This window comes from Alligator mississippiensis, chromosome 1 (assembly GCF_030867095.1).
Source record: "Alligator mississippiensis isolate rAllMis1 chromosome 1, rAllMis1, whole genome shotgun sequence".
NCBI classification, from domain to species: domain Eukaryota; kingdom Metazoa; phylum Chordata; order Crocodylia; family Alligatoridae; genus Alligator; species Alligator mississippiensis.
The window spans coordinates 146,646,285-146,664,833 of record NC_081824.1 but is presented as its reverse complement, the minus strand read 5'-3'; the positions used below and the strand labels follow the sequence as shown (position 1 = coordinate 146,664,833).

Below are 18,549 nucleotides of genomic sequence, written 5' to 3'. Positions count from 1 at the left end.
TAGGCAGATAGTTATGGATAGTTATCTTCCTGCAACCAAAGGGCCTGGACTCTGGCCCAGGAGGCCTCTTCTTCGTAGATTCGTAGATTCATAGATGTTAGGGTCGGAAGGGACCTCAATAGATCATCGAGTCCGACCCCCTGCATAAGCAGGAAAGAGTGCTGGGTCTAGATGACCCCAGCTATCTAGATACTCATCTAACCTCCTCTTGAAGACCCCCAGGGTAGGGGAGAGCACCACCTCCCTTGGGAGCCCGTTCCAGACCTTGGCCACTCGAACTGTGAAGAAGTTCTTCCTAATGTCCAATCTAAATCTGCTCTCTGCTAGCTTGTGGCCATTGTTTCTTGTAACCCCCGGGGGCGCCTTGGTGAATAAATCCTCACCAATTCCCTTCTGTGCCCCCGTGATGAACGTAAAGGCAGCCACAAGGTCGCCTCTCAACCTTCTCTTGCGGAGGCTGAAAAGGTCCAGTTTCTCTAGTCTCTCCTCGCAGGGCTTGGTCTGCAGGCCCTTGACCATATGAGTTGCCCTTCTCTGGACCCTCTCCAGGTTATCCGCATCCTTCTTGAAGTGTGGCGCCCAGAATTGCACGCAGTACTCCAACTGCGGTCTCACCAGCACCCGATAGAGGGGAAGTATCACCTCCCTGGACCTATTCGTCATGCATCTGCTGATGCACGATAAAATGCCATTGGCTTTTCTGATGGCTTCGTCACACTGCCGGCTCATGTTCATCTTGGAGTCCACTAGGACTCCAAGATCCCTTTCCACCTCTGTGCCACCCAGCAGGTCATTCCCTAGGCTGTAGGTGTGCTGGACATTTTTCCTCCCTAGGTGCAGCACTTTGCATTTCTCCTTGTTGAACTGCATCCTGTTGTTTTCTGCCCACTTGTCCAACCTGTCCAGGTCTGCCTGCAGCTGTTCCCTGCCCTCCGGCGTGTCCACTTCTCCCCATAGCTTTGTGTCATCTGCAAACTTGGACAGAGTACATTTCACTCCCTCGTCCAAGTCGCTGATGAAGACATTAAAGAGTATCGGTCCAAGGACCGAGCCCTGCAGGACCCCACTGCCCACACCCTTCCAGGTCGAGACCGACCCATCCACCATGACTCTTTGGGTGTGACCCTCTAGCCAATTCGCCACTCACCGGACTGTGTAGTCATCCACATCACAGCCTCTTAACTTGTTCACCAGTATGGGGTGGGATACCGTATCGAAGGCCTTCCTGAAGTCTAAGTATACGACATCCACCCCTCCTCCTGTGTCCAGGCATTTCGTAACCTGGTCATAGAAAGAGACTAGATTGGTCAGGCACGATCTGCCCGCCACAAACCCGTGCTGGTTTCCCCTCAGCATAATTTGTCCTGCCGGGCTCTCACAAATGTGAGCCTTGATAATTTTTTCAAAGACTTTACCAAGGATGGAGGTGAGACTGACTGGCCTATAGTTGCCCGGGTCCTCCTTCCTCCCCTTTTTGAAAATGGGGACCATGTTAGCCCTTTTCCAGTCCTCCGGGACTTGGCCCGTGCGCCACGAGCGTTCGAATATTCCCGCCAGCCCTTCTAGCCCTGTGGTCCTATGTGTTTATCTCAGGCTTGTCCAACATGCAGCCCTCCAAGCCGTTTTCTGAGGCCCAAGGTGCTGTGATGGAAAATGAAAGTAAACACTGTACTTTTGTTCCCGGGGGGGAGGGGTGATGTGATACCTTTTCGTGTGAGGTCTTTGAATATGGCTTGCCGGCCCACTGGGTGATAAAAAGTTCATGATCCCGCCCCACATTCAAAAAGGTTGGACACCCCTCATTTAGATGGTAGCTCAGAACCAGTTGGAACATGACTCTAAGTTACCTACAGTTTCTGTACTGCCTGAACATATTGATGTCAGCCTTCTGCTGACATTGATGGAGAAATGCAACATTGCCTCAGATATGCAAGTACAGCCTTTGGATTTCGTAGATTTCATAGATTTCATAGACATTAGGGCTGGAAGGGACCTCGGAAGATCATCGAGTCCAGCCCCCCGCCCAAAGGGCAGGACGTCAGCTGGGGTCATAGGATCCCAGCAAGATAAGCATCCAGTTTCATCTTGAAGGTGTTCAATGAAGGCGCTCGAACAACCTCCAGCGGCAGGCTGTTCCAGACCTTGGGGGCTTAGACAGTAAAGAAATTCTTCCTTATGTCCAGCCTGAAACGATCTTGTAGTAGTTTGTGACCATTCGTCCTCGTCATCCCTTGGGGTGCTCTGGTGAACAAACGTTCCCCTAGATACTGGTGGTCACCCCTGATAAACTTGTAGGTGGCCATCAGATCACCCCTGAGCCTGCGCTTTTCCAGGCTAAAGAGCCCCAGGGCTCTCAGCCTGTCATCGTAGGGTCTGCTTCCCTGACCCCTGATCATGCGCGTGGCTCTTCTCTGGACTCTCTCAAGCTTCTCCACATCCTTTTTGAATTGTGGAGCCCAAAACTGGACGCAGTACTCCAGCTGCGGCCTCACTAAGGCCGAGTACAGGGGGAGAATGACGTCCCGGGATTTGCTTGAGAAGCATCTATGGATGCAAGCCAGCGTTTTGGTCGCTTTACTAGCTGCAGCATCGCATTGCAGGCTCATGTTCATCTTGTGGTCAATGATGACCCCCAAGTCTCTTTCTTCCATAGTGCTAACCAACATAGCACTGCCGAGCCTATAAGGATGCTGCGGGTTTTTTTTCCCAAGGTGGAGAAGCTTGCATTTATCGGCGTTGAACACCATCAGATTCTCATCCGCCCACTTGCTGAGCCTGTCCAGGTCAGCCTGGATCACCCGCCTGTCTTCTGGTGTGGATGCTTTGCCCCAAAGTTTGGTGTCATCTGCGAACTTGGCCAGTCCGCTTCTGACTCCAGTGTCCACATCGTTAATGAAGATGTTGAACAGTATGGGTCCAAGGACAGAGCCCTGGGGGACCCCACTGGTCACAGGACACCACGATGAGTGACTTGCATCAATTACTACCCTCTGGGTCCGACCCCAGAGCCAATTTTCCAGCCAGTGGATCGTGGGGGGCCCAAGGCGACAATTGGCCAGTTTCTCCAAGAGACGATCATGGGACACCAGATCGAAGGCTTTTTTGAAGTCAAGATATATGACATCAATCTCATCTCCCTTGTCCAGGTGATAGGTCACCTGGTCGTAGAAGGAAATGAGATTGGTCAAGCAAGACCTACCCGCAACAAACCCGTGCTGGCTATCCCTTAAGATGTTGGCGTCGGCCAGTCCATTAAGGATGGCCTCCTTAATAAACTTTTCTAAGATCTTCCCCGGGATAGAAGTCAGGCTGATGGGCCTATAGTTAGCCGGATCCACTTTCCTCCCTTTCTTGAAGATAGGCACCACGTTGGCCTTCTTCCAGTCTTCGGGCACTACACCAGAGCGCCAAGAGTTTTCAAAGATCCGCGCTAGAGGCTGGGCTATGATGCTCGCCAGCTCCTTGAGTACCCTGGGGTGAAGATTGTCAGGGCTGGCTGACTTGAAGGTATCCAGCTTCTCAAGATGTTCCTTCACAAAGTCAGCATTAATGGAGGGCAGGGGATCACCCTCACCCGGACTTCCCGGCCCTGTAGCAGGCACAGGCGTCCCATGGGGCTGATGAAAGACCGACGCAAAGTACCTATTTAATAGGTTGGCTTTTTCCTGGGCGTCAGTTGTCAGTTGCCCCATCTGGTTCAGCAGGGGTCCAACGTTGCCCCTGCTTTTCCTCCGGATCCCCACATATCTGAAAAAGGACTTTTTATTGTCCTTGATGCTCAAAGCTAGCTGGAGTTCAGTTGCAGCCTTGGCTTTCCTGGTCTGCTCCCTACAGGACCGGACCAGTGCAGAATAATCCTCCTTGGAGGTGACTCCCATCCTCCATCCTTTATAGGCCTTTCTTTTTAGCCTCAGGAGGTCTGCTAGGTCCCTGGAGAGCCAGGGGGGCTGCTGTGCCCTCTTGCTGCCTTTCCTCCGAGATGGAATAGACTTAGTTTGTGCATTGAGGATCGCTCCCTTGAGGAGCAACCACTCTTCTTGAACTCCCCTCTCCCTGCGGTCACAGTCCCTTAGGGCCTCACTGACAAGCCTCCTGAGCTTGTCAAAGTCGGCTTTCCTGAAGTCAAGGACTTGCGTGTTGCTGACTGACTTGCCAGCTTTTCGGCGGATGGTGAAGGTGATCAGCTCGTGGTCGCTGTCACCCAGCTTCCCATCGATCACTAGGTCGCCGACTAGGTCCTCCCCAGTAGCCAGCACCAGGTCGAGCAGCGCTTTGCCTCTCGTTGGCCCATAGACTTCTTGAGTCAGGTAGAGGTCATCCACGCACGAGAGGAAGCTCTGCGACCGCTCAGATTTTGCTGAGCGATCCTCCCACGAGATGTCTGGGTAATTGAACTCACCCATGACAACCATGGTCCTGGAGCAAGCTGCCTCAGCCAGTTCCTGGGCAAACTCCTGGTCTAGCTCAGGACTTTGGGTGGGAGGTCTGTAATAGACTCCCACCATTGTGTCCCCTGTGCCGTGTTCCCCACGGATTTTAACCCAGAGGGTCTCCAGCCGTCCACCCTGGTCGCCAATATCGGCTTGCAGGGACGCGTAGCTTTCCTTAACATAGAGAGCTACACCCCCGCCCCTTTTCTCTACACGATCCCTCCTGTACAGGGTATAGCCATCTATCCCTGTGGTCCAGTCATGGGTGGAGTCCCACCAGGTCTCCGTGATCCCTATGACATCGTAATTGTTTGCACTGAGCAGGAGGATGAGCTCCTCCTGCTTATTCCCCAAGCTCCTGGCATTTGTGTACAGGCAGGCAAGTGCCCCCTGGGGGACTCCTTCCTTGCCCACAGATTTTACCAGGGCTGGGGCTGGGGCGGGCTCCCTTGAGTGCCATGATCCGCTGACTTTGCAAGGATTGTTCAGCGGGCCAGCAGTGGCGGTCGTCCCCCCGTCCCCCAGCGGGCTTAGTTTAAATCCCGGTGGAGCAGGTCAGCCAGTCTGGCTGAGAAGAGCCTCCTCCCTAGGGGAGAGAGGTGGAGATCATCTCTTCCCAGCAGCTCGCTGCCTCTCTCGCCAAAGAGCGGGCTGTGGTCATGAAAGCCAAAGCCTTCCTGACGACACCAGCGCTGCAGTCTTTGGTTGACCACATAGATCCTCCTGTCCCTTCTCAGTCCATAGCCTGAGACTGGGAGGATCGACAAGAACACCACCTGTGCCCCCAGACCCTTAAGCCCCGCTCCGAAATCCCTGTAGCGCCTCATGACCTGGCTGGGAGTGCTCCGAGCCGTGTCATTGGTGCCCACATGAATAAGGAGCATGGGATAGTGGTCTGTGGGTTTGAGGAGCTTGGGGATCCTCTCCGCAATGTCCCGGATGCGGGCCCCTGGGAAGCAGCAGACGTGCCGGGCTAAGGGGTCAGGGTGGCAGATTGGCCCCTCCGTCCCCCTCAGGAGGGAGTCTCCCACAACAAACACCTTACGTTTTGTCTTGGGGAGAGCAGGGGCGGGAGTTGCAGTTAGGCCCATGTTGCCTGTGGGGGCCGGCAACTCAGCAGGCTCTGCTGGGGCAGCAAGAGGTGCATACCTGTTGCTCAGTTCTGTTGGGGGAGGGGCCTTGGTGCGGCGGGCCTTAGGGCCCTTGACCACCTTGGTCCATGCCCCTGGCTGGACACAGCAGGAGGTCCCAGAGTCCTCCTCTGGCGTGGAGGGAGACTGTGATCTACCCTCTGCCTCCTGGGGGAGAAGGGCCTGGCAGTAGGAGTCTATCTCCTGCTCGCAGTCCCTGATGGCACGCAGTCTGTGGACTGTGGCCTGGAGCTCCTCCAGCTGGCGTGCCAGAGACCCCAAAAGGGAGCAGACCCCGCAAGGGGAGGTCGCCATGCTCCCAGGCCCCAGAGCCTGAAAAAGGGACAGGCAGCCCCCGCAGCCGAGAGCCAGGGGCTCCGTCTGCGTGGAGCCTGGAACCAGGGGCTCCGTCTGGGTGGCCGTCTCTGAGGTGCCAGAGGGGGGGGCCGCGGAGCCTGAGGGGACCCTCGGGGTGCGGCGCGTGCCCATCCGTGTCATGCCTCAGGTAGGCTGGCTACGGCTGGGACTGTCTACCCTGGGGGGTGCGCAGGCAGGGTCTGGCGCCCTCCCGCATGCCCTCCCGCGCGAACTCCGCACTAACTCACGCGCCGGCAGAGAAGCGCGCCTGTTTGTGCAGCCTGTTCGCGTGGCTCCGGTCGCATGGCTCCCTGGGGGGCTGGGCGAAGTAGGGGCCTGGGCGGGGCTTGACCCGGCCCGGCTCCACTCAGCTGCCGCCTCCCACACACACACTAAGGGGGTTAGCCCCTTCTCTCCACGGGCCCCGCTTACCCCGGCTGCGCTGGGGGTCAGCGGGGGGCTCCGCGGCTGCTGGAGGGTTTCTGGGGGGTTTCGGGGGAGCGGGGGCGCAGCGAGCTTTCACCCGCGCGTCTCTCGCCACTCCCGCGTCTAACTGGGCTTTTTCCCGGTCGGCGGGCCCTTTTAAACTGCGCGCATGCGCAGTGGGCCTGCCGTCGAGGAAGCTGCTCTTAAGGCAAATACGGGGGCCCTGCCCGGGATTTGGGGGACCCTGCCTTACTGGAGGGGGGCTGGTGAGTACCCCCCCTTCTCTCTCTCTCTCTCTCTCTCTCCCTGGGGGGCTGGGCCAAGTAGGGGCCTGGGCGGGGCTTGACCTGGGATGCCTGAGGAAACGGGTGTTCAAAGATTGTGACATCAGGTTTGAAACCAAGCTCATGGTTTATCAGGCAGTCCTGATCCCTACTTTACTGTACAGAGCTGAGATGTGGACAATGTACAGGAGACATCTCAAGTCACTGGAGAAATACCATCAATGCTGCCTGCAGAAGATCCTTCGAATCCAGTGGGAAAACAGATGCATCAACACCAGCATCCTCTCGCAAGCAAACACCACAAGCATCGAGGTGATGGTCATCCAACATCAACTTTGTTGGGCCGGCCATATAGAATTATAAAAAGTTAGGGTTGGAAGGGACCTCAGGAGGTAATTTAGTCCAACCCCCTGCTCAAAGCAGGACCAACCCCAACTAGATCATCCCAGCCAAAGCTTTGTCTAGCCAGGGTTTGAAAACCCCCAAGGATGGAGTTTCGGTAAATCATCTGCATGTTGGACTCCAGACTCCCAAAGCAAGTTTTATTCTCTCAGTTCAGTCAAATTGTATACTCAAGAGAGCAGAGAAAATGTTTCAAAGATGTCCTTCAGGCCAGCTTGAAAAAATGCAACATCGACATCAACTCTTGGGAGACTATTGCCCAGGACCACCCCAAGTGGAGAAAAAATCTGCTGCAAGGACCTGAGTACTTAGAAACCTTATGATGACAACAAGAGATGGAAAAGTGGGAACAGCAAGAACAGTGTGTTGCAGACTGGACCAAGAATCCAGGTGCACCTACCCCACACACAAACAGGTGCCTGAGTTACTGTAGAACCTGTTGATCCTGGATTGTCCTTGTAAGTCATCTTTAGACCCATAGATAAGGCAGTCATGGAAGATAGATAATCATCCTCAATTGTGAGGGCCTGCCAATGATAATGAACATGTTGAACTAGGGGGAAGCTCTTTCTGTTATCTCTGCCTCCTGTGATTTCTCTTGCTAAAGTAGCTTAATTGTTTTTGGAAACCAAGGAGGAGTATAACAGTTTTGTTTTGGCGGAATGTTTTGTTCAAAATTTGAATGGACTGTAAATATATTTGAGCACATTTTCAGATTCCTAATTCTGATAGCTGGCAGTGTCTGAATTCAGAGATACTGTGGGTTGGACAGTGGGTAGCTTCCCTGATCTGTTTTAGAACAAATGGCAATTTGCTTTACCACAAATTAATGAGGTATTGTGTTAATTAAAAAGTTTGTACTTTGCAAAAAGTACCATGCTGTGTAAAAATGACATCATGAGATTCCACATTTGTCTTTCAATGACTTCCAGCACAAATGTGCTTTTTTTAATAAGCAAAACAGTGTTTTATTCTCGTGAGTTATACAGGCTTGCTCTGAAATCCAAATGTCTGGCTGTGTTCACACACAAATCTACAAAGGTTCTAAAGCTGAAACTTAACAATTCTTTTGATGATGGGTTCCAGTACACACACTATCTTAATCTGTGTTGTCTGGCTGTCCTACACTAGCATGAGTAAAATGTGTATGACAATTAGCAACATTTGTAAGTAAGATTCTCAACACTTGCATGGAGCAGGTTTGTTGTATAAGGTGTCATTTTAATAAACTCAGTTTCAGGTTGTGTTTTTTTTTTAATACATCTTCATTTCTGGGTACACCTGCACTTATGCATTTCCTGGTTTGAGGTGGGACTATTCCAACAAGTGCATACGTTGAAGTTTTGCATAGTGTTCTTCTGGTGGCATTTGTGGCCAACAATAAAGCAGGGAAATGATGGAAATATACAAAATCCATGTATTGTGAGATTTCTGGAATAAAATAGCTATCTAACTTAGTGCATTCCACTTTCTTCTTTCCCATATTTCCACACCTCAGTACTACATGTAAGTTACTGCTGTTATAAAGTGACTTGACATGAAACAGCAATGATGAAGTCCTCTGTGGAGCTACAGACATCAGAGAAAACACACAAAGCAGTTCTGAAAACATGGGTGTAACGCCTGTCCCAGCTGTGCTGTGACACCTGTGAATCTGCAGAGCTCTGCAAGATCTGCAGGTGGAAATATCAGACTGTAAAGATTGCCCCTTTTGCTGTTGGCCTGTGGAAGTAAAGGATGGAACAGTAGGGAGTGTTGAAGAAGAGAGCAGAGGACCATAGAATCAGGGAAGTATACTAAACATGCGTCTTAATTTCAGGAAGCTCCATAGGCTCCTACTGGCTTCTTTTGAAGTATCTTGTCCATCCCCATCCCTCCCTACCCTGTCCCCCTAATCTGGCTACAAGCTGTGCCCCCTAAAACATTCAGGGTTCTGGGAATATTCAGATATATCTGCAATAAATGCAGAAAGATAAGTTCCTTGAGAGGGGGTTACAAAAGTTGATGGGAGAATTTATCCACCCCAAAATAAATGGGTTGACAAAATAGGTGACTAGCAAGGAGAGGACAAGAGCTCTCAAGGACTTGTCAATGTTAGTGGTGAGTAGAAGAAGCAGTATTGCCAGAAGTATGGGAAAGAAGGAGGAATGAGTTAGGGAGGGAATTTATGATGACTGATAAAAAAGACTAGGACATAAAAAGAGAAGGAGAGGTCTGTGTAATATAGGGGGCAAATTACATTTAGTGTTTGGGAGCATATGAACAATATTATGTCACCCAACACAAGTTTCCCATTACCATCAACTGATCTAGGTGGCTCACCATAAAGTCCAAGGATAGTTTAGTCTTCAGACAAACATACTTCTTGGCCCCTCTCTTGAGATGTTCATTGTGGTTTCCAGTTGTGCTGTGGATTTTTGTCTCCGCTGGTAATTGGAGTGGGATTACTCTGCTCGATTTATGTAGGATGCAATTGGAAAAGTATACACAAGCATCTTGTGATTTCTGTCAGTTTGGATTGTGTTCAATTAATGATCTTTGAGTAGAAAGCTCCATACCTTTTTTCCAAAGCCTGTGCTATCCTGGCTGTCAGTTGTCTTCATGCAAATTTGCTGAGTAGAATTGTCGTTTACAATGTCGACTTTGTTGCAGTTTCCAGATTCTTACAAGAATCAAACAAACCTCAGTCAAGTTTGATGCAAGCTCCTCAGCTCCCTCTGACAGTCCAAATCTCTGTTCAGTTGCTGGCTCAACACTTGGCATTTCTACAGTAAATAATGTTGCATTTTAGTTACTGTTTATGAAATGTTAAGGATTCCATGGTACGGTGAGGAGAAAGGATGCACATGGAAAAATATTTTTCTTGATGTGTGGACATGCCTTCAGAAGCATGGACCAATATGCTGTCCAAATAATTTAGTCTCTGGAAATTTTTAGAATTGGTCTCTAATTCATTCAAGATATTTCACTGAATTCTCCATCACTGGCTTGTCATGGTCTTCAACAATGGAATGTGAAACTGGAAAATGACTCGAATGCATGGCAACTTATGTGATGCTTTTTTATGTTGGTGTTACAAGTACATTTTGCTGCATTAGTGAATGCCAATGGTGACTGAAATTCCAACAGTTTCTTTCACAACCCATTTAATCTCAAAAACTGAGTGCCTATTTTTGTTGATGAAAGTGAAAAGGTTTATAGAATCTGTCAACTCATTGAAAAAATGATGGAATGACTCTAAAACTGAATGATGGGTTCCTTGTTTAATGCCATTTAATAACTATCAGATTCAATCAGGTGGCTGCTTCTTTTTTTCTAACTGCTTGCCTAGTAAATCAAAATGAGTTATTTCTGATTCATATGCTGTCATCAGTAACAAGGAAACTTCAGTTAGAAATTAGTTAATAATTCAGTAGAACAGAATCCATCTCAGACTCCCAGGGCTGTGTAGGCTTTGGGGAGTTGACAGGAGTGCATTTTAATAAAAGCATGTTTAATTATCCTATAGCTTATAGCACCACAGGTATACTTGGCAGTTATCAAAAAAATCAAATGAAAGATCCTTGCCTTAGGATCTTACAATTTATATTAGATAGAATAGAAGTAGGGAGGAGCATTAAAGGGAAAGGTAAATGATAGGTAGGGGAAGCATTAGAACAGAAAAATAATTAGACCATTAGAAAAGAGCATATAGCAGTGGGTTTCAGCCTGTGGTGAGCATAGAGCAGTGGGTTTCAGCCTGTGGTCTACAGACCCCTGGAGGTCTGCAGACTATGTGTAGGAGTACACAAAAGATGACTAAGGTCAATCAAAGGTATGTAAATGCCCACACTTACAGTTCAAAGGGGTCTGCACCTCCATTCAAATTTTTTTAGGGGTCTGCAAACGAAAAAAGGTTGAAAACCACTGGCAAAAAGCCACTTCACCTGAAGGTAGGGAAGAATGGAGTGAGTTATCAAAGCCAGAGCACAGACCCAAAAGAATAAGGATGAGAAGAAGCAGCTCTAGGAAAAAATTGACATTGATGAGAGCTGTCTTGAGCTGTTTAGAGTAAAAGCTATGGCACAGATTTCAGATGATCGGATTTGTCACTCAAGTCACAAATTATATGACTCGTGCTACTCACATGGTATATCTCTTTAATAAAAGGTACTGTTTGTAAATCCAACTATTTAAGTTGGTCTAATAAAAGATATCAGATTCACCCAAAGAACCTTGTCTGTTTGTAAATCAGCACTTTTCTTATCATAGTAGACTTTTAGGACTAATTCCTATTTCCCTTTAGGCCTCTAAAGGGAACATATACAGATGTATAACTGCAGTTTTGGGCACCTAAATCCAATGTGTGATTGAGCTCTGGGTGCTGAAGTGTGAGTGCTTTAGTTGCAGAAGAATCATGACTAGCAGGTGTTTGGTATAAGAAGGAAAAGAAGGTCAAGCATTTAACTTCTTGGTTAGGGCACTTGCCTAGGGAGCAGGAGGCCCAGAGTCTAGGCTTGCCTCATCCGGACCAAATTTGAACCTGTATGTTTTGTTTTAATAGCAGTTTATTGTTGTTGTTCTTTTTTATTTTAAATACCTGTCACATGGAAGAATTCACTTTATGAAATTTAATACCAGTAAAAGTTAATGGCACATAGCAGGTATGTCTACATGTTGCCATATGGTGATGTTGTTACTGCACTGTGCTTTAGTACTTCCTTTTGGATGTAATAAAACACAGTGCAGTAACTGCCTGTACTGTGCCATAGGGGCGGTACACACTTAAATTTCCCTGCTACGTCACCATAGTGGCATGCTATAAGCAGAAAGTGCACTGCTATGGCAACATAGCTACCAATCATGTAGACCTGCATGATAGCTATGTCGCTGTAGCACACCATACAGTGATGTAGCACGTCACTATGTTGCTGTAGGGCAACGTGTGGACATGTCCAGGAAGTACATATGCTCATATTCCTGGTATAATTCAAAATATTTTCCTTCATAATTTGTCTTAATTGGCTTTCTCTTGACCCAGAAGTTTTCCTCCTTAAGTCAAATATGCTCAGATCTGTTTGAGTATATACTGAAGATTTAGTTTCTAAAACTGTTCATGAGGTAACAGATCTTGAAAAATGGCCAATTTGAGAAGAAACAGTAAATAAAGTGGAATTTTCAGATTAATTTGGATTAATTGGATTAATTTAACTGATTTTTTTTTTTTTTTTAAGAATGATTTCTGAAACTCTTAACCTTGGACTATCTTAAATACCTTTTTAATGAGGTTTATTCAACTATGTGCTTGTCTAAGCAAAGTTCACTGGCTGAAAAAAAAATCTCTGTTGAAACTATATGTTCTTTTCTTTCTGACCTACAGCTTACTACAGCCACCTTGGATGGCAAACTCCAGTTGTTTCTGCCCTGACCGTTCGTGGAATATTGGCACTTGAGAATAACGGCTCACTGAGAACAAGATAATCAGTAACTGGTCAAACAGCACGATATTACTTTTTGAACTACATTTAAAAAAAACTGTTTCTGTAAATTCAAACTGTGTTCACAGGTTACTACTGTGTAGAAACAATCTGTCACTTTTATTGGAAAAGTAAAGCCAAAAGACCATGAGATACAAAAGCACTCATGCTGACCTCATACAACCAAGCACTATAGTAATAACTTTAATGGACTGTTTGCATGCTTAAAATGTCATGTGCTATAATGCTTTGCCTAGGCTTTTCTTCTGTAGATTGGTGACACAATTAAAATAGCAGTTCTTCCACATTTTAAACAGAAAGTCTGCCTGTTACCCGTGACTTGAAATAGTCTCAAAGACAGGAGAGTTTCTCTTCATTCATTATATTGCAGCTATGCTGGAACAATCCATACCATTGCAACTCTAATGCAGTTACTGGAAGCAGCAGAATTTTGCCTTCATTCATTAAGAGCCAGTGTGATTCACAGCCGTTTGTATTGCTGTACTCATTAAGTGCTTCTGTTATTTCTTAGAGAATCTGTAAAAAGGGCTTAATTTTGAAGGATTTGTCTTTGTTACAAAGTTAACTTGTTGCTTTGTTTTCATAATATACTTATGTTTAACTTTGTTGTGACACTGCACAGGTCCCTTTTGCTACTCTTTAGAAAAAAAAAAAGGAAAGAAGGAGAAGATTTGTTTAGTTGTTCAAATAGTGATTAGGTTTTTTTCTGTAGAAAAGTGCTGATTCTTTTTGTACCATTCCTAGCTATGCCGTTTTACATGCCCCAATCTTTGAAAAGTATGCTAAATGCTGTTTTGAATAATAAACTGGTGTTCCAATTATTCATTGTCTCTGACTCTTCAAGGCTGGGCAACATATGCATGGTTCAACTTCTTATGAATTATGCTGCCAAACCAACCGAATTTAACAGGACCAAGGATCACAAATGTTGTATAATAATCCTCTAGTCTAGTCAGCTCACTTGTGCCTGGATGACTTATTACACACAACTGAATTTACTTCTCATGCCATTTACTCCCTTTTTTTAAAAAAACCCATGAGAGAGAAATATGGGATTCCTACCCTAACTGAACAAATTAATAGACAGCAGTGTTGCAGTGATCTTTTCAATACTGTTATAGAAATTATAACAAGGTGGGGGTCCCAGGGGTGGCCATGATGCCCCTGGCAGGCTCTGTGACTATGCCCTTCTCTGCCCCTAGGGCACCTTCTTGTCTTGTCTGCCACACCTTGATGCAATAATGCTAGATAGGAAGGCTGCCCCCAGACCTTTGCATAGCCCTGGTTCCACTGAACCCCCACTAGAGGCCCAGCGATGGGCCTAGGACTGCAGAGGCCCAGCAAGGAGCTTAGGATCAGTGAGGACTAGTAGGGTGCTAGGAACATCCAGGGTGGCCCTCTGTGCCCCTGCCAGCCAGGGCTGCTCTGACCTGGCTGAACATGTTATGGTCCCAGGAGCATGTGAAAATGTCACGCCCAGAGCAATAAACTCTGGTTTGATAAGCACCAGAGTTTATTCCATTGCATTAATATGCATGTGTAGACACACCCATGGTCAAAATAGGTAAGGTATCTATTAACTCTTTGGGTTCTACTAACAAAAAGTAGTCTACTACTATGGAATTCTGCCGATACTTAAAAGCTAATTCACTTAAACATAGCCTGCAAGTTGTGCCTTCATTACCATCTTCAGCACCAGGATTTATCTGCCTGAAGTGTAAAGAGTCACATTAACATGGGTTTAGCTGTAGGGCTAAACTAGAGAAAAAATAAGTGTTTTCTCTGTCTCAGATCCTTCGGTAAATTTTATAAGCATATTCTGAAACTTGTACTTAAGTCAGTGGCAAATTCCTGATTTTAATGGGTACATGATCAGCTGCATAATAAGTATAGTATGAATAGTGGCCATGTAAGTTTTCTCACAGAGTGCCCTGTATTGTGACACTATATGGAAAGGACCTCCATCTGTGAGTGAAGACAGTTTCAATGTTTGTTCAGTGCTGGACATCTCATCGGAGATTGTTTCTAAGGTCACTAATAAGAGCTTATTATTACAGTTGTGTTTGATACCTTGATTGGGATTTGAACATACTGCCAGCTCATTTCATGAGGCCTACTCAACAACTGTCAGTAAGTACTCAAGTTCAATTATTACCAATCTGTAGCATGATTTAGGAGTAAAATGACCTGAGAACTCATGACCCAGGAAATATTCTGTATTTCGAGTCCTCCATGCTGTTCAGCTACTTGCCTGTTATGCTACAAGGAAAAGAGTGAATAAGATTAGCAATGACATTTGGAACACAAAGTTTTCCAGAGCTCTGATGTAATTTTCTCACGCATTTCATCAACACTCTTTAGTCTCTTGCCCTGCCTCATTGGCAACATTCTGTCCCCACTATTTCATAAAGGACTTGGCAAAAGAAAACTGCCTTCTGAAATAATGGAGGCAACATGCCTTCATCAAAAAGTCTCCTGATGACTAAAAGACTGCACTGGATCTTGCCCATATGACATTATTACTATGTGCATAACCTGGCACTTACAATTGCCTTATCTATAGAAACGAATGGCCTATTCGCCAAGCTTCAGATTGTCTGTTTCCCTTAATTTAGGCATTGCCTTGCCTAATCTTTTAAGCAGCTCTCCAAAAGACCCAGTTAGGCACCAAGGATCCCCACATATATCATCCTGGAGAGACTTTTGAGGCACTTAAGAGTGTTTAGGCACTCTGTTCAGAGAATGGGGAACATTAAGAGAATGGGGAGCATAAGGTTCCTTCCTGGTTGTCTAAATAGGCATTTTTGGTCATTTACAGGGTATTTTTGACACTTACATGCCCAGAGGAATTCTATTCCTGGAACTTCTCTGGAACACTAGCGGTAAATCATTAAACATGTGATATTAATATTTTTTTATTTCTTTAAACAGATATTTCAGTCCACAAGATTAAGTTTATGATGTTCCATGAAAGCCATGTATTGCTAAGAAGAAGAATTCAGATAATATGGGTAGGCCAAACATATCCTTGTTTTAATTCCAATGACATCAATGAATGGAATTACACCAAGGATTAATTTGGTTTAATATATGTGAATAATATGGAATGCACTCTGGTCCTATGTGACTTTACACATCCAGACTGATTTTGTGTCAGCCAAAGGTAAATGAGCCAAAACATACATTAGAGTTTTTAGTCCACCCTGAGAAATGTTTGCACATCACTTATTAATATTAATACCTAAGTCCACACTTGCATTTTTTTCTAAATGAGGGAGGGCAGGTTTGTGCTTGGTTGTTATTTTGTGAAGTACACCCTTGTCCTTTGAATGCAAGGGAGTTGGGAGACCATCCCAGAATCAGGAGCATCTTACTGAGATAATGAATCAGGAGACTGCACAAGCACCTGGCTGGGGTAATCTGGCCCCAGTGCTCTTTCTTGCCCAGGGCAGGTGGTCGGACACGATGATCTACTGAGGTCCCTTCCCACCCTAAAAATCGATGAAATCTAAGAGTGGGGCAAATCATTCCCGTACCAAGTTAGCTCTTAATGTCACCACTAAATGCAGGTGTTTCTTTTCTACAGGGACAGTTAATGGATTCGGCTTTCTCAGTGGAGACAAGGCACTATTGTTATTACTGAGATGGAGCTATATGAGGACAGCAGCAAGTGAGCAAGGTTATAATGTTGCCATTGCTTAGCTAGATTATGGTAAAAACTATTTGTGCTGTGTCTCCACTGGAATTGCATGAAGGTACATTAGTTATTCTTCTGTAAGAAACAAGAAAACAAACATGCATCCTCTTTTGTTGTGAAGATATAGCTTTAGAAACAAAAGTTGCTTTCCTTCCTCACATCTTAATTTCAGTCTGGGAAGTGAAGCAAGATTTGACCACTAAACTGAGCATATTACATAAGTATATATGGCCTGATCTCTGATAAGTTTTATACCCATAGCACTCCACTGACTTTAAAACAATTATTCCTGTTTTACGCTGATAAAAGGAAAGAGAAACAAGTTTTTCTTCTTTTTCCAAAGGACAAAGCAGTCCTAAACCCACACAGTTTGGCTGTGTTTTTTTTCACACCAACAGGATTTGCAGCTTTTGGAAAGGCATAAGAAAGAATTGGATTACTGTTTTCATCTCAGCGGTGGTACTTTCACCATCGCTGGATATTTATGAGGCTTCCATAAAAAAGGCACCAATGCTCCACCACACAGACTGACAAAATTTCAGCAAAGCTACTTCTGTTCCTCTGTTGCTGCTTCTGTCATTAGCTGCATCAAATACCAGAAGCTAGCAATATTCTTGCATAACATGTTTTAGAACAGTTGAATTAACAGAAGAAAAGAATTATCTTTTCTTCTTTTTTTAAGGAAATGCTGCATTCCTGTGTGTAAGAACATCTAAGCTGAACATAGCTCCCATTGTTCCAGGCTGCTGAAGAGGCATTTAATAACAATGAAATGGAAGGGTAAGAATGAACTTGATTTTTCTGTGACATATTTCAATTTTAAAATAATAAAGTATTTTTATGTTCTGAACCTTAATTGTCTTCTGTCCCTATTCATTCCACTATGTTCTTCTTTAGCAGTCAGGTTCTTCAGTGGAAAAAGGGCTCCAGATTAGCTTAATCCAAACACCTGCTACTGAAGTTAATAGGAGCTTTGTATCTCTAGGCCTATTGGGTCAGGCTGTCTGGGCCCAGTTCTGCCCTTAGTTAAGTGGAAGAAATCATCACCAAGTCAGAACCATGTTGTACATTCTGCCTTTCTAACCCACATTGAGGCACCGTGAACGAAGAAGGGGAAATAGCTTAAATATACCCTTAGGTGAAGTGCTAACTAGACCATTTGTTGAATATTTTCCATTTCTTTCTGGAGTCTGAATTTAAAAGCCCTCTCCCCTCCTTCCCCTAAGAGCCTATTGCAGCTAGACCTGTGAGAATTGAAGGTGCATAATAATATGGTTGAAGTTTTGCTTCCATGATATCATGCAGAGATCTGCCAAAATGTTTGGATTAAGCACTTTTTCTTTTCCAGGGCAGCACCTGCCCCTAAGTCTGCCATTTAAGCTCTCGTGGTAGAGGAGAAACATGATTACATGTAGTTTTCTTTCCCACAATGCCCAGAGGAGTCTCATTTTACCAGTGTGTAGACAGGACTCACAGGCAGCTACCAATCACAGGGCAGAAACTGTTGCCTTATGTCTATGCATGCTGACTAGCTGACTAAAAAGCCCTGTCCCATGGGAGGATGCTGGTTTCAGGTGGTAATGGTTCTAGAAAGAAAGAGACAAGGAGCTGACCGTATTCCTGGCATAGCTCCACATACTTAGAGTTACACCGGGGGCCTACTGAATATAAAATGCATTCTCCATAACTGCAGATAAAAAAGACAACTTGAGGAAAGGAAATAGAAGCTCAATGAATGAATGAAATGCATTCCAGCATATGACATTTTGGACTATGAAAAACACAGTTGGAAAACCTCTAAGCTTCCCCCTCCCACTAGTTGGAGCTGCTTTGAATGGTCATCTGCTTGGTGGTATGTTTTTCTACCCCACCCTTCACATCCCCTCACACCCATGAAGTCATAATAGTGATTGTATCTCACAGGGGTTAAATAAATGTAATAAATGTAACAAGCACAGTGTAGCCCTTGTAACTGGAGAATAGTTCATACAAATTACCTGCTTCTGCCCCAATACAATATAATATTCAAAGGATTTAAGGTTTCTTTTTTTGTTTGTTTTTCCTCTTAGTTTTCAACACTATTTATCAGCCTCTGAAACAGCATTTTGGCTTCATGATATTAAGGTAAATTGAGCTAGAGAGAAGAAAGGATGGGGGGTAGGAAGAGGTTTGTAAACAGGTCATTTTCAGTTTCATTCATTTGACACTCTGCAAATCCTTTAAATGAATATGCTTTTAAACTCTTGCATTTCCCAGACTGCCAGCCAACATCTTAATAAATAATGATAACATTTATTTCACTTCTAAGTTCCCCTTGACATGCTTTGCACACTGTGAACTGTTATT

The 18,549-nt window shown here is 45.5% G+C and overlaps 1 protein-coding gene across 4 annotated transcripts in view; it reads left to right on the top strand.

Annotated features, from left to right (window-relative positions):
- The window catches only part of WDR27 (WD repeat domain 27), a 261,844-nt gene extending 248,517 nt beyond the window's left edge, over nt 1-13,327 (top strand). For all 4 annotated transcript variants that reach the window (XR_009455736.1, XM_059715159.1, XM_019479897.2 and 1 more), the window contains one exon: nt 12,389-13,327. Coding sequence is in view for 2 of the 4 variants with exons in the window: in XM_059715159.1 (XP_059571142.1) it covers nt 12,389-12,436 (48 nt within the window). In the remaining 2 variants the exon portion in view is untranslated. The remainder of the gene's footprint in view (nt 1-12,388) is intronic.
- Nucleotides 13,328-18,549: the final 5,222 nt, after the last annotated feature.